This window comes from Petromyzon marinus, chromosome 84 (genome assembly GCF_048934315.1).
Source record: "Petromyzon marinus isolate PM22_M1 ecotype Great Lakes invasive population chromosome 84, UKy_Petmar_22M1.pri1.0, whole genome shotgun sequence".
Classification (NCBI taxonomy): domain Eukaryota; kingdom Metazoa; phylum Chordata; class Hyperoartia; order Petromyzontiformes; family Petromyzontidae; genus Petromyzon; species Petromyzon marinus.
The window spans coordinates 5,231,492-5,248,761 of NC_133749.1; the positions used below are offsets into that span (position 1 = coordinate 5,231,492).

The following is a 17,270-nucleotide window of genomic DNA, read 5'->3' on the forward strand; positions in this document are numbered from 1 at the left end:
TATAGTGTAGTGTATAGTGTAGTAGTAAATAGTGTAGTGTATAGTGTAGTAGTATATAGTGTAGTGTAAAGTGTAGTGTATAGTGTAGTAGTAAATAGTGTAGTGTATAGTGTAGTGTATAGTGTAGTAGTATATAGTGTAGTGTATAGTAATGTAAAGTGTAGTAGTGTATAGTGTAGGAGTGTAATAGTGTAGTGTAGTAGTGTATAGTGTAGTAGTGTATAGTGTAGTAGTGTATAGTATAGTGTATAGTGTAGTGTATACCACCACCCACACCACCACCACCCACACCATCCACCTTCACCCACACCACCACCCACACCCTACCCACCCACACCACCACCACCCACACCACCACCCACCCAGACCACCACCACCCACACCACCACCACCCACCAACACCACCACCACCCACCCACACAATCCACCTCCACCCACACCACCACGCACCCAGACCACCACCACCCACACCATCTACCTCCACTACCACCCACACCTCCACCCACACACACCACCTACACCACCACCCACCAACACCACCACCACCACCCACACCACCACCACCCACACCACCACCCACCAACACCACCACCCACCCACACCATGCACCTCCACCCACACCACCACCACCCACACCATCCACCTCCACCCACACCACCACCGACACCCCCACCCACCGACACCACCACCATCACCCACACCACCACCCACCCACACCACCACCCACCCACACCATCACAACCCACACTACCACCACCCACACCACCACCACCCACCCACACCACCACCACCCACACTACCACCACCCACACCACCACCACGCACCCACACCACCACCCACACCACCACCACCCACACCATCCACCTCCACCCACACAACCACCACCCTCCCACACCACCACCACCCACCCACACCACCACCCACTGCACCACCCACACCACCACCACCCACCCACACCACCACTACCCACACCACCAACCACGCCACCACCCACACCACCACCACCCACACCACCACCCACCCACACCACCACCCACCCACACCACCACCCACACCAGCACCACCCACACCACCACCCACCCACACCACCACCCACCCAAACCACCACCACCCACACCTCCACCCACACCACCCACCCACAGAACCACCACCCACACCACCACCCACCCACACCACCATCCACACCATCCACCTCCACCCACACCCACACCACCACCCACCCACACCACCACCACCCACACCACCACCCACACCACCCACCCACACCACCACCAACCCACACCACCACCCACCCACACCACCACCCACACCACCACCAACCCACACCACCACAACCACCCACACCACCACCACCCACACCACCACCACCCACCCAGACCACCACCCACCCACACCATCCACCACCACCCACCCACACCATCCACTTCCACCCACACACCACGCACCCACACCACCACCACCTACACCACCACCACCCACCCACACCACGCACCTCCACCCACACCACCACCCACCCACTCCACCACCCCCCACATCACCACCACCCACCCACACCATCCACCTCTACCCACACCACCACCCACCCACACCACCACCACCCACCCACACCCACACCACCACCCACCCACACCATCCACCTACACCGCCACCCACCCACACCACCACCACCCACCCACACCACCACCAACACCACCCCCACACCACCACCACCCACACCACCACCCACCCACACCATCCACCCACACCACCACCCACACCACCACCCACCCACACCACCTCCACCCACACCACCACCCACCCACACCACCACCACCCACTCCACCACCCACCCACACCTACACCACCACCCACCCACCCACACCATCCACCCACACCACCACCCACCCACACCACCATCCACACCACCACCCACACCATCACCCACCCACACCACCACCCACCCACACCACCACCCACCCACACCATCCACCTCCACCCACACCACCACCCACCCACACCACCACCACCCACCCACCCCACCACCAACACCACCCCCACACCACCACCACCCACACCACCACCCACCCACATCATCCACCCACACCACCACCACCCACACCACCCAACCACACCACCTCGACCCACACCACCACCCACCCACACCACCACCACCCACACCACCACCCACCCACACCCACACCACCACCCACCCACCCACACCATCCACCCACACCACCACCCACCCACACCACCACCCACCCACACCACCACCCACACCATCACCCACCCACACCACCACCCACCCACACCAACACCACCCCCACCCACACCACCACCCACCCACACCATCCACCTCCACCCACACCACCACTCACCAACACCACCACCACCCACCCACACCACCACCCACCCACACCATCCACCCACACCACCACTCACCCACACCACCACCCACCCACACCACCACCACCCACACCACCACCCACCCACACCACCACCCACCCACACCACCACCACGCACACCACCACCCACCTACACCACCACCCACCCACACCACCACCAACACCACCCCCATCCACACCACCACCCACCCACACCATCCACCTCCACCCACACCACCACCCACCCACACCATCCACCTCCACCCACACCACCACCACCCACACCACCACCACCCACCCACACCATCTACCTCCACCCAAACCACCACCCACTCACACCACCACCCACCCACACCACCTCCACCCACACCACCACCCACCCACACCACCACCCACCCACACTCTCACACAGCTGGACGGGTTCATCACCAACTATAAAGTTTTGTTCCCAACGAGGAATCTGCAAACTTTTAATTTATTAACGAATAACCACACACACACATTGTGCACTTAACATCATCATCACCATCAGCATCATCGTCACCATCATCGTCACCATCATCTTCATCACGACCATCATCTTCATCACCATCATCATCTTCATCACGATCATCATCGTCACCATCATCGTCACCATCATCTTCATCACGACCATCATCTTCATCACGACCATCATCTTCATCACGATCATCACCGTCAGCATCATCGTCACCATCATCGTCACCATCATCTTCATCACGACCATCATCTTCATCACCATCATCATCTTCATCACGATCATCATCGTCACCATCATCTTCATCACGACCATCATCTTCATCACGACCATCATCTTCATCACGATCATCATCGTCACCATCATCGTCACCATCATCTTCATCACGACCATCATCTTCATCACCATCATCATCTTCATCACGATCATCATCGTCACCATCATCTTCATCACGACCATCATCTTCATCACGACCATCATCTTCATCACGATCATCATCGTCACCATCATCGTCACCATCATCTTCATCACGACCATCATCTTCATCACGACCATCATCTTCATCACGATCATCATCGTCACCATCATCGTCACCATCATCTTCATCACGACCATCATCTTCATCACGACCATCATCTTCATCACGATCATCACCGTCAGCATCATCGTCACCATCATCGTCACCATCATCTTCATCACGACCATCATCTTCATCACCATCATCATCTTCATCACGATCATCATCGTCACCATCATCGTCACCATCATCTTCATCACGACCATCATCTTCATCACGACCATCATCTTCATCACGATCATCACCGTCAGCATCATCGTCACCATCATCGTCACCATCATCTTCATCACGACCATCATCTTCATCACCATCATCATCTTCATCACGATCATCATCGTCACCATCATCTTCATCACGACCATCATCTTCATCACGACCATCATCTTCATCACGATCATCATCGTCACCATCATCGTCACCATCATCTTCATCACGACCATCATCTTCATCACGACCATCATCTTCATCACGATCATCATCGTCACCATCATCTTCATCACGACCATCATCTTCATCACGACCATCATCTTCATCACGATCATCATCGTCACCATCATCGTCACCATCATCTTCATCACGACCATCATCTTCATCACGACCATCATCTTCATCACGATCATCATCGTCACCATCATCGTCACCATCATCTTCATCACGACCATCATCTTCATCACGACCATCATCTTCATCACGATCATCACCGTCAGCATCATCGTCACCATCATCGTCACCATCATCTTCATCACGACCATCATCTTCATCACCATCATCATCTTCATCACGATCATCATCGTCACCATCATCGTCACCATCATCTTCATCACGACCATCATCTTCATCACGACCATCATCTTCATCACGATCATCACCGTCAGCATCATCGTCACCATCATCGTCACCATCATCTTCATCACGACCATCATCTTCATCACCATCATCATCTTCATCACGATCATCATCGTCACCATCATCTTCATCACGACCATCATCTTCATCACGACCATCATCTTCATCACGATCATCATCGTCACCATCATCGTCACCATCATCTTCATCACGACCATCATCTTCATCACGACCATCATCTTCATCACGATCATCATCGTCACCATCATCTTCATCACGACCATCATCTTCATCACGACCATCATCTTCATCACGATCATCATCGTCACCATCATCGTCACCATCATCTTCATCACGACCATCATCTTCATCACGACCATCATCTTCATCACGATCATCATCGTCACCATCATCGTCACCATCATCTTCATCACGACCATCATCTTCATCACGACCATCATCTTCATCACGATCATCACCGTCAGCATCATCGTCACCATCATCGTCACCATCATCTTCATCACGACCATCATCTTCATCACCATCATCATCTTCATCACGATCATCATCGTCACCATCATCGTCACCATCATCTTCATCACGACCATCATCTTCATCACGACCATCATCTTCATCACGATCATCACCGTCAGCATCATCGTCACCATCATCGTCACCATCATCTTCATCACGACCATCATCTTCATCACCATCATCATCTTCATCACGATCATCATCGTCACCATCATCTTCATCACGACCATCATCTTCATCACGACCATCATCTTCATCACGATCATCATCGTCACCATCATCGTCACCATCATCTTCATCACGACCATCATCTTCATCACCATCATCATCTTCATCACGATCATCATCTTCATCACCGTTATCGTCATCATCATCATCACCATCACCACAACCAAGATTATTCACCACCACCATCACCACCACCCCCATCACCACCCCCATCACCACCACCCCCATCACCACCACCACCATCACCACCCCCACCATCACCACCCCCACCATCACCACCACCATCACCATCACCACCACCACCACCTTCACCACCACCATCACCACCATCACTACCACCACCACAACCACCATCACCACCACCACCACCACCATCACCACCATCACTACCACCACCACAACCACCATCACCACCCCCACCATCACCACCCCCACCATCACCACCACCATCACTACCCCCACCATCACCACCACCCCCACCATCACCACCCCCATCACCACCCCCACCCCTCTCCCCGTGTGCCGGCACCTCAAGCGTCCTCAGCAGCTCAGCCAGAACTACACAGAGAGAGAGAGAGTGGGTGGGTTAGTGGGTGGGTTAGTGGGCGGGTTAGTGGGTGGGTGGGTTAGTGGGTGGGTGAGTTAGTGGGTGGGTTAGTGGGTGGGTTAGTGGGTGAGTGAGTGAGTGGGTGAGTGGGTGGGTTAGTGGGTGGGTTAGTGGGTGGGTGAGTGGGTGAGTGAGTGAGTGGGTGAGTGGGTGGGTTAGTGGGTGGGTTAGTGGGTGGGTGAGTGGGCTGGTTAGTGGGTGGGTAAGTGAGTGGGTGGGTGAGTTGGTGGGTGGGTTAGTGGGTGGGTTAGTGGGTGGGTTAGTGGGTGGGTTAGTGGTTGGGTTAGTGGGTGGGTTAGTGGGTGGGTGAGTGGGTGGGTTAGTGGGTGGGTTAGTGGGTGGGTGGGTTAGTGGGTGAGTGGGTGGGTGAGTGAGTGGGTGGGTTAGTGGGTGGGTGATTGGGTTAGTGGGTGGGTGGGTGGGTTAGTGGGTGGTGAGTGGGTGAGTGAGAGGGTGGGTTAGTGGGTGGGTTAGTGGGTGGGTGAGTGGGTGGGTTAGTGGGTAGGTGAGTGAGTGGGTAGGTGGGTCGGTTAGTGGGTGGGTGAGTGGGTGAGTGATGACGACGATGATGACGACGATGATGATGACGATGATGATGATGACGACGATGATGACGATGATGACGACGATGATGATGACGACGATGATCACGACAACGACGATGACGACGATGACGATGATGATGATGACGACGATGATCATGATAATGACGACGATGACGACGATGACGATGATGATGACGATGACGACAATGATGACGACGATGATGATGACGACAACGATGATGACGATGATGATGATGATGACGACGATGACGATGATGATGATGACGATGACGCCGCAGCTTTCCCCGCACCGTCACACATGGGCACGCTGTAGCTCCATCGCTCCGCTGCCAACAGCGGCAGGCAGACGCGGCCATCTTGGTATACAGCCGGGTTGCCCAGCAGCTGCTGATGATGCTGCTGATGCTGCTGATGATGCTGCTGATGATGATGATGATCATCATGAGGAGGAGGAGGAGGAGGAGGCAAGCGAATCTCCGGAGGAACGTGCGGGAATTCGGCCGGGAATCGAACTTCCACGCGGACATCTCGGCCACGCTGAGACCCGCAGAGACACACAGAGACTCATGGAGACCCAAACAGACTCATAGAGACCCACAGAGACTAATAGAGACCCACAGAGACTCATAGAGACCCACAGAGACTAATAGAGACCCACAGAGACTCATGGAGACTCATAGAGACTCGTAGAGACCCACAGACTCATGGAGACCCACAGACTCATAGAGACCCACAGACACTCATGGAGACTCATAGAGACTCATAGAGACCCACAGAGACTCATGGAGACTCATAGAGACTCGTAGAGACCCACAGACTCATGGAGACCCACAGACTCATAGAGACCCACAGACACTCATGGAGACTCACAGAGACTCATAGAGACCCAGAGACTCATAGAGACCCACAGAGACTCATGGAGACCCACAGAGACTAATAGAGACCCACAGAGACGCATGGAGACCCACAGAGACTCATGGAGACCCACAGAGACTCGTAGAGACCCACAGAGACTCATGGAGACCCAGAGACTCATAGAGACCCACAGAGACTAATAGAGACCTACAGACTCATAGAGACCCAAAGACTCATAGAGACCCACAGAGACTCATGGAGACCCACAGAGACTCATAGAGACCCACAGAGACTCATGGAGACCCACAGATACTCGCAGAGACCCACAGAGACTCATAGAGACCCACAGACTCATGGAGACCCACAGACTCATGGAGACCCACAGACTCATAGAGACCCAGAGACTCATAGAGACCCACAGAGACTCATGGAGACCCAGAGACTCATGGAGACCCACAGAGACTAATAGAGACCCACAGAGACCCGCAGAGACGCACAGAGACTCATGGAGACCCACAGAGACTCATAGAGATGCACAGAGACTCACAGAGACCCACAGAGACTCATGGAGACCCACAGAGACTCATGGAGACTCATAGAGACTCATAGAGACCCACAGAGACTCATGGAGACCCATAGAGACTCGTAGAGACCCACAGACTCATGGAGACCCACAGAAACTCATAGAGACCCACAGAGACTCATAGAGACCCACAGAGACTCATAGAGACCCACAGAGACTCATAGAGACCCACAGAGACTCATGCAGACTCATAGAGACTCGTAGAGACCCACAGACTCATGGAGACCCACAGACACATAGAGACCCACAGAGACTCATGGAGACTCATAGAGACTCATAGAGAGCCACAGAGACTCATGGAGACCCACAGAGACTCATGGAGACCCACAGAGACTCGTAGAGACCCACAGAGACTCATGGAGACCCAGAGACTCATAGAGACCCACAGAGACTAATAGAGACCTACAGACTCATAGAGACCCAGAGACTCATAGAGACCCACAGAGACTCATGGAGACCCAGAGACTCATAGAGACCCACAGAGACTAATAGAGACCTACAGACTCATAGAGACCCAAAGACTCATAGAGACCCACAGAGACTCATGGAGACCCACAGAGACTCATAGAGACCCACAGAGACTCATGGAGACCCACAGATACTCGCAGAGACCCACAGAGACTCATAGAGACCCACAGACTCATGGAGACCCACAGACTCATGGAGACCCACAGACTCATATAGACCCACAGAGACTCACAGAGACCCACAGAGACTCATAGAGACCCACAGACTCATGGAGACCCACAGACTCATGGAGACCCACAGACTCATAGAGACCCAGAGACTCATAGAGACCCACAGAGACTCATGGAGACCCAGAGACTCATGGAGACCCACAGAGACTAATAGAGACCCACAGAGACCCGCAGAGACGCACAGAGACTCATGGAGACCCACAGAGACTCATAGAGATGCACAGAGACTCATGGAGACCCACAGAGACTCATGGAGACCCACATAGACTCATAGAGACCCAGAGAGACTCATGGAGACTCATAGAGACTCGTAGAGACCCACAGACTCATGGAGACCCACAGACTCATAGAGACCCACAGACTCATAGAGACCCACAGAGACTCATGGAGACCCACAGAGACTAATAGAGACCCACAGAGACTCATGGAGACCCACAGACTAATAGAGACCCACAGAGACTCACAGAGACCCACAGAGACTCATGGAGACCCACAAAGACTCATGGAGACCCACAGACTCATAGAGACCCAGAGACTCATAGAGACCCACAGAGACTCATGGAGACCCACAGAGACTAATAGAGACCCACAGAGACTCACAGAGACCCACAGAGACTCATGGAGACCCACAGAGACTCATGGAGACCCACAGACTCATAGAGACCCAGAGACCCATAGAGACCCACAGAGACTCATGGAGACCCACAGAGACTAATAGAGACCCACAGAGACTCACAGAGACCCACAGAGACTCATAGAGACCCACAGATACTCATAGAGACCCACAGACTCATAGAGACCCACAGAGGCTCACAGAAACCCACAGAGACTCATGGAGACCCACAGAGACTCATGGAGACCCACAGACTCATAGAGACCCACAGACTCATAGAGACCCACAGAGGCTCACAGAGACCCACAGAGACTAATTGAGACCCACAGAGACTCATTGAGACCCACAGATACTCATAGAGACCCACAGACTCATAGAGACCCACAAACTGATAGAGACCCACAGACTCATAGAGACCGAAAGAGACTCATAGAGACCCACAGACTCATAGAGACCCCCAGACTCACGGAGACCCACAGAGACTCATAGAGACCCACAGACTCATAGAGACCCACACAGACTCATAGAGACCCACAGAGACTCATAGAGACCCACAGACTCATAGAGACCCACAGACTCATAGAGACCCCCAGACTCACGGAGACCCACAGAGACTCACAGAGACCCACAGACTCATAGAGACCCACACAGACTCATAGAGACCCACAGAGACTCATAGAGACCCACAGACTCATAGAGACCCACAGACTCATAGAGACCCCCAGACTCACGGAGACCCACAGAGACTCACAGAGACCCACAGACTCATAGAGACCCACATAGACTCATAGAGACCCACAGAGACTCATAGAGACCCACAGACTCATAGAGACCCACAGAGACTCATAGAGACCCACAGAGACTCACAGAGACCCACAGACTCATAGAGACCCACACAGACTCATAGAGACCCACAGAGACCCGCAGAGACGCACAGAGACTCATAGAGACCCACAGAGACTCATAGAGACCCACAGACTCATAGAGACCCACAGAGACTCATAGAGACCCACAGAGACTCATAGAGACCCACAGACTCATTTAGATGCACAGAGACTCATAGAGATCCACAGAGACTCATGGAGACCCACAGAGACTCATAGAGATCTACAGACTCATTTAGATGCACAGAGACGCATAGAGACCCACAGAGACTCATGGAGACCCACAGACTCATAGAGACCCACAGACTGATAGAGACCCACAGACTCATAGAGACCCACAGACTCATAGAGACCCACAGACTCATAGAGACCCACAGACTCATAGAGACCCACAGAGACTCATAGAGACCCACAGACTCATGGAGACCTACAGAGACTCATAGAGACCCACAGAGACTCATGGAGACCCACAGATTCATAGAGACCGACAGACTTACCACACAGAGACCCACAGACTCACCACACAGACCCACAGACTCATTCACACAGAGACCCACAAACACACCACACAGAGACCCACAGACTCACCACACAGAGACCCACAGACTCACCACACAGAGACCCACAGACTCACCACACAGAGACCCACAGACTCACCACACAGAGACCCACAGACTCACTCACACAGACCCACATACTCACCACACAGGGACTCACAGACTCACCACTCACACAGAGACCCACAAACACACCACACAGTGACCCACAGACTCACCACACAGAGAACCACAAACACACCACATAGAGACCCACAGACTCACCACACAGAGACCCACAGACTCACCACACAGACCCACAGACTCATTCACACAGAGACCCACAAACACACCACACAGAGACCCACAGACTCACCACACAGAGACCCACAGACTCACCACACAGAGACCCACAGACTCACCACACAGAGACCCACAGACTCACCACTCACACAGAGACCCACAAACACACCACACATAGACCCACAGACTCACCACACAGAGACCCACAGACTCACCACACAGAGACCCACAGACTCACCACACAGAGACCCACAGACTCACCACACAGAGACCCACAGACTCACCACACAGAGACCCACAGACTCACCACTCACACAGAGACCCACAAACACACCACACAGATACCCACAGACTCACCACACAGTGACCCACAGACTCACCACACAGAGACCCACAGACTCACCACACAGAGACCCACAGACTCACCACACAGAGACCCACAGACTCACCACACAGAGACCCACAGACTCACCACTCACACAGAGACCCACAGACTCACCACACAGAGACCCACAGACTCACCACACAGAGACCCACAGACTCACCACACAGAGACCCACAGACTCACCACACAGAGACCCACAGACTCACCACACAGATCCCACCACACAGAGAGTCCCCTATTGCGTTGTGAGTCTCCATCAGGGTGGTGCACTCCTTACTGCTGGGAGCTGTAAGTTCCATCTGCGGATGTTTTGATCTTCCAGTTCAACCCTCCAATGGGCAGCCTTCACCGCCTTCCACTCCTGCCGGGAAGAGAGACGCGGAGATACACACAGAGAGAGATACACACAGAGATACACACACAGATATACACAGAGAGATACACACAGAGATACACACAGAGAGATACACACAGAGAGATACACACAGAGAGAGATACACAGAGAGATACACACACAGAGATACACAGAGATACACACAGATACACACAGAGAGATACACACAGAGATACACACAGAGAGATACACAGAGATACACACAGAGAGATACACACAGAGATACACAGAGAGAGATACACACAGAGAAACACACAGAGAGATACACAGAGATACACACACAGATACACACAGAGAGATACACAGAGAGATACACACAGAGATACACAGAGATACACACAGATATACACAGAGATACACAGAGATACACACAGATACACACAGAGATACACACAGAGAGATACACATAGAGATACACAGAGAGAGATACACACAGATATACACAGAGATACACACAGAGATAAACACAGAGAGATACACACAGAGAGATACACAGAGATACACAGAGATACACACAGAGATACACACACAGAGATACACAGAGATACACAGAGATACACACACAGAGATACACTGATAAATAAACAGAGAGTGGAGGTCACGAGGATGCTTGTGCCAGGCTAGGTGCAGGAGGAGGAGGTCACGGGACAGACCCTGGAGGTGCCATGGGTTGACTAACTGATATGAGTGGCTGATGCACCACCTGTGCCCCCCCCTCCTACTGTGACAACTCACTGTGCTTTAGCCACCCGGCGCTCCGCTCGTTGTTGTGAGCGGCTGTCACACGCAGACAAAGCTCCCCCAGGTAGCCTCTAGCAGGGCTGTAGGGGCAAGTGGCTGTCACAAACAGACAAAGCTCCCCCAGGTAGACACTAGCAGGCCTGTAGGGGCAAGTGGCTGTCACACACAGACAAAGCTCCCCCAGGTAGCCTCTTGCAGGGCTGTAGGGGCAAGTGGCTGTCACACACAGACAAAGCTCCCCCAGGTAGCCTCTTGCAGGGCTGTAGGGGCAAGTGGCTGTCACACAGACAAAGCTCCCCCAGGTAGCCTATAGCAGGGCTGTAGGGGCAAGTGGCTGTCACACACAGACAAAGCTCCCCCAGGTAGCCTCTAGCAGGGATGTAGGGGCAAGTGGCAGTCACACGCAGACAAAGCTCCCCCAGGTAGCCTCTTGCAGGGCTGTAGGGGCAAGTGGCTGTCACACAGACAAAGCTCCCCCAGGTAGCCTATAGCAGGGCTGTAGGGGCAAGTGGCTGTCACACACAGACAAAGCTCCCCCAGGTAGCCTCTAGCAGGGATGTAGGGGCAAGTGGCAGTCACACGCAGACAAAGCTCCCCCAGGTAGCCTCTAGCAGGGCTGTAGGGGCAAGTGGCTGTAACACACAGACAAAGCTCCCCCAGATAGCCTCTAGCAGGGCTGTAGGGGCAAGTGGCTGTCACACACAGACAAAGCTCCCCTAGGTAGCCTCTAGCAGGGCTGTAGGGGCAAGTGGCTGTCACACAGAGACAAAGCTCCCCTAGGTAGCCCTCTAGCAGGGCTGTAGGGGCAAGTGGATGTCACACACAGACAAAGCTCCACCGGGTAGCCTCTAGCAGGGCTGTAGGGGCAAGTGGCTGTAACACACAGACAAAGCTCCCCCAGGTAGCCTCTAGCAGGGCTGTAGGGGCAAGTGGCTGTCACACACAGACAAAGCCCCCCCAGGTAGTCTCTAGCAGGGCTGTAGGGTCAAGTGGCTGTCACACACAGACAAAGCTCCCCCAGGTAGCCTCTAGCAGGGCTGTAGGGGCAAGTGGCTGTCACACACAGATAAAGCTCCCCCAGGTAGCCTCTCTAGCAGGGCTGTAGGGGCAAGTCGCTGTCACACACAGACAAAGCTCCCCTAGGTAGCCTCTAGCAGGGCTGTAGGGGCAAGTGGCTGTCACACAGAGACAAAGCTCCCCTAGGTAGCCCTCTAGCAGGGCTGTAGGGGCAAGTGGCTGTCACGCACAGACAAAGCTCCCCTAGGTAGCCTCTAGCAGGGCTGTAGGGGCAAGTGGCTGTCACACACAGACAAAGCTCCCCCGGGTAGCCTCTAGCAGGGCTGTAGGGGCAAGTGGTTGTCACATAGACAAAGCTCCCCCAGGTAGCCTCGAACACGAATGTAGGGGCAAGTGGCTGTCACACAGACAAAGCTCCCCCAGGTAGCCTCTAGCAGAGCTGTAGGGGCAAGTGGCTGTCACACACAGACAAAGCTCCCCCAGGTAGCCTCTAGCAGGGCTGTTGGGGAAAGTGGCTGTCACACACAGACAAAGCTCCCCCAGGTAGCCTCTAGCAGGGCTGTAGGGGCAAGTGGCTGTCACACACACAGACAAAGCTCCCCTAGGTAGTCTCTAGCAGGGCTGTAGTGGCAAGTGGCTGTCACACACAGACAAAGCTCCCCCAGGTATCCCTCTAGCAGGGCTGTAGGGGCAAGTGGCTTTCACACACAGACAAAGCTCCCCCAGGTAGCCTCTACCAGGGCTGTAGGGGAAAGTGGCTGTCACACAGACAAAGCTCCCCCAGGTAGCCTCTAGCAGGGCTGTTGGGGCAAGTGGCGGTCACACACAGACAAAGCTCCCCCAGGTAGCCTCTAGCAGGGCTGTAGGGGCAAGTGGCTGTCACACAGACAAAGCTCCCCAGGTAGCCTCTAGCAGGGCTTTAGGGGAAAGTGTCTGTCACACACAGACAAAGCTCCCCCAGGTAGCCCTCTAGCTGGGCTGTAGGGGCAAGTGTCTATCACACACAGACAAAGCTCCCCTAGGTAGCCTCTAGCAGGGATGTAGGGGCAAGTGGCTGTCACACAGAGACAAAGCTCCCCTAGGTAGCCCTCTAGCATGGCTGTAGGGGCAAGTGGCTGTCACGCACAGACAAAGCTCCCCTAGGTAGCCTCTAGCAGGGCTGTAGGGGCAAGTGGCTGTCACACACAGACAAAGCTCCCCCGGGTAGCCTCTAGCAGGGCTGTAGGGGCAAGTGGTTGTCACATAGACAAAGCTCCCCCAGGTAGCCTCGAACACGAATGCAGGGGCAAGTGGCTGTCACACAGACAAAGCTCTCCCAGGTAGCCTCTAGCAGAGCTGTAGGGGCAAGTGGCTGTCACACACAGACAAAGCTCCCCCAGGTAGCCTCTAGCAGGGCTGTTGGGGAAAGTGGCTGTCACACACAGACAAAGCTCCCCCAGGTAGCCCTCTAGCAGGGCTGTAGGGGCAAGTGGCTGTCACACAGACAAAGCTCCCCCAGGTAGCCCTCTAGCAGGGCTGTAGGGGCAATTGGCTGTCAAACACAGACAAAGCTCCCCCAGGTAGCCCTCTACCAGGGCTGTAGGGGAAAGTGGCTGTCACACAGACAAAGCTCCCCCAGGTAGCCTCTAGCAGGGCTGTTGGGGCAAGTGGCGGTCACACAGACAAAGCTCCCCCAGGTAGCCTCTAGCAGGGCTGTAGGGGCAAGTGGCTGTCACACAGACAAAGCTCCCCAGGTAGCCTCTAGCAGGGCTTTAGGGGAAAGTGTCTGTCACACACAGACAAAGCTCCCCTAGGTAGCCTCTAGCAGGGATGTAGGGGCAAGTGGCTGTCACACAGAGACAAAGCTCCCCTAGGTAGCCCTCTAGCATGGCTGTAGGGGCAAGTGGCTGTCACGCACAGACAAAGCTCCCCTAGGTAGCCTCTAGCAGGGCTGTAGGGGCAAGTGGCTGTCACACACAGACAAAGCTCCCCCGGGTAGCCTCTAGCAGGGCTGTAGGGGCAAGTGGTTGTCACATAGACAAAGCTCCCCCAGGTAGCCTCGAACACGAATGCAGGGGCAAGTGGCTATCACACAGACAAAGCTCCCCCAGGTAGCCCTCTAGCAGGGCTATAGGGGCAAGTGGTTGTCACACAGACAAAGCTCCCCCAGGTAGCCTCTAGCAGGGTTGTAGGGGCAAGTGGCTGTCACACAGACAAAGCTCCCCCAGGTAGCCTCTAGCAGGGCTGTACGGGAAAGTGGCTGTCACACAGACAAAGCTCCCCCAGGTAGGCCTCTAGCAGGGCTGTAGGGGCAAGTGGCTGTCACACACAGACAAAGCTCCCCCAGGTAGCCTCTAACAGGGCTGTAGGGGCAAGTGGCTGTCACGCACAGACAAAGCTCCCCCGGGTAGCCTCTAGCAGGGCTGTAGGGGCAAGTGGTTGTCACACACAGACAAAGCTATCCCAGGTAGCCCTCTAGCAGGGCTGTAGGGGCAAGTGGCGGTCACACACAGACAAAGCTCCCCCAGGTAGCCTCTAGCAGGGCTGTAGGGGCAAGTGTCTATCACACACAGACAAAGCTCCCCCAGGTAGCCTCTAGCAGGGCTGTAGGGGCAAGTGGCTGTCACACAGACAAAGCTCCCCAGGTAGCCTCTAGCAGGGCTGTAGGGGAAAGTGTCTGTCACACACCGACAAAGCTCCCCCAGGTAGCCCTCTAGCTGGGCTGTAGGGGCAAGTGTCTATCACACACAGACAAAGCTCCCCTAGGTAGCCTCTAGCAGGGCTGTAGGGGCAAGTGGCTGTCACACAGAGACAAAGCTCCCCTAGGTAGCCCTCTAGCAGGGCTATAGGGGCAAGTGGCTGTCACGCACAGACAAAGCTCCCCTAGGTAGCCTCTAGCAGGGCTGTAGGGGCAAGTGGCTGTCACACACAGACAAAGCTCCCCCGGGTAGCCTCTAGCAGGGCTGTAGGGGCAAGTGGTTGTCACATAGACAAAGCTCCCCCAGGTAGCCTCGAACACGAATGTAGGGGCAAGTGGCTGTCACACAGACAAAGCTCCCCCAGGTAGCCTCTAGCAGAGCTGTAGGGGCAAGTGGCTGTCACACACAGACAAAGCTCCCCCAGGTAGCCTCTAGCAGGGCTGTTGGGGAAAGTGGCTGTCACACACAGACAAAGCTCCCCCAGGTAGCCTCTAGCAGGGCTGTAGGGGCAAGTGGCTGTCACACACACAGACAAAGCTCCCCTAGGTAGTCTCTAGCAGGGCTGTAGTGGCAAGTGGCTGTCACACACAGACAAAGCTCCCCCAGGTATCCCTCTAGCAGGGCTGTAGGGGCAAGTGGCTTTCACACACAGACAAAGCTCCCCCAGGTAGCCTCTACCAGGGCTGTAGGGGAAAGTGGCTGTCACACAGACAAAGCTCCCCCAGGTAGCCTCTAGCAGGGCTGTTGGGGCAAGTGGCGGTCACACACAGACAAAGCTCCCCCAGGTAGCCTCTAGCAGGGCTGTAGGGGCAAGTGGCTGTCACACAGACAAAGCTCCCCAGGTAGCCTCTAGCAGGGCTTTAGGGGAAAGTGTCTGTCACACACAGACAAAGCTCCCCCAGGTAGCCCTCTAGCTGGGCTGTAGGGGCAAGTGTCTATCACACACAGACAAAGCTCCCCTAGGTAGCCTCTAGCAGGGATGTAGGGGCAAGTGGCTGTCACACAGAGACAAAGCTCCCCTAGGTAGCCCTCTAGCATGGCTGTAGGGGCAAGTGGCTGTCACGCACAGACAAAGCTCCCCTAGGTAGCCTCTAGCAGGGCTGTAGGGGCAAGTGGCTGTCACACACAGACAAAGCTCCCCCGGGTAGCCTCTAGCAGGGCTGTAGGGGCAAGTGGTTGTCACATAGACAAAGCTCCCCCAGGTAGCCTCGAACACGAATGCAGGGGCAAGTGGCTGTCACACAGACAAAGCTCTCCCAGGTAGCCTCTAGCAGGGCTGTAGGGGCAAGTGGCTGTCACACAGACAAAGCTCCCCCAGGTAGCCCTCTAGCAGGGCTGTAGGGGCAATTGGCTGTCAAACACAGACA

At 54.7% G+C, this 17,270-nt stretch overlaps 1 protein-coding gene across 1 annotated transcript in view; it reads right to left on the reverse strand.

The window, feature by feature from the left end:
* The window catches only part of LOC142907906 (ubiquitin/ISG15-conjugating enzyme E2 L6-like), a 29,490-nt gene that overhangs the window by 9,059 nt on the left and 3,161 nt on the right, over nucleotides 1-17,270 (reverse strand). The window contains exons 2-4 of the mRNA XM_076057823.1: nucleotides 11,351-11,434; nucleotides 6,507-6,753; nucleotides 5,524-5,601 (exon numbers count right to left, since the gene is read on the reverse strand). Of these exons, the coding sequence (XP_075913938.1) occupies nucleotides 5,524-5,601; nucleotides 6,507-6,753; nucleotides 11,351-11,434 (409 nt within the window). The remainder of the gene's footprint in view (nucleotides 1-5,523; nucleotides 5,602-6,506; nucleotides 6,754-11,350; nucleotides 11,435-17,270) is intronic.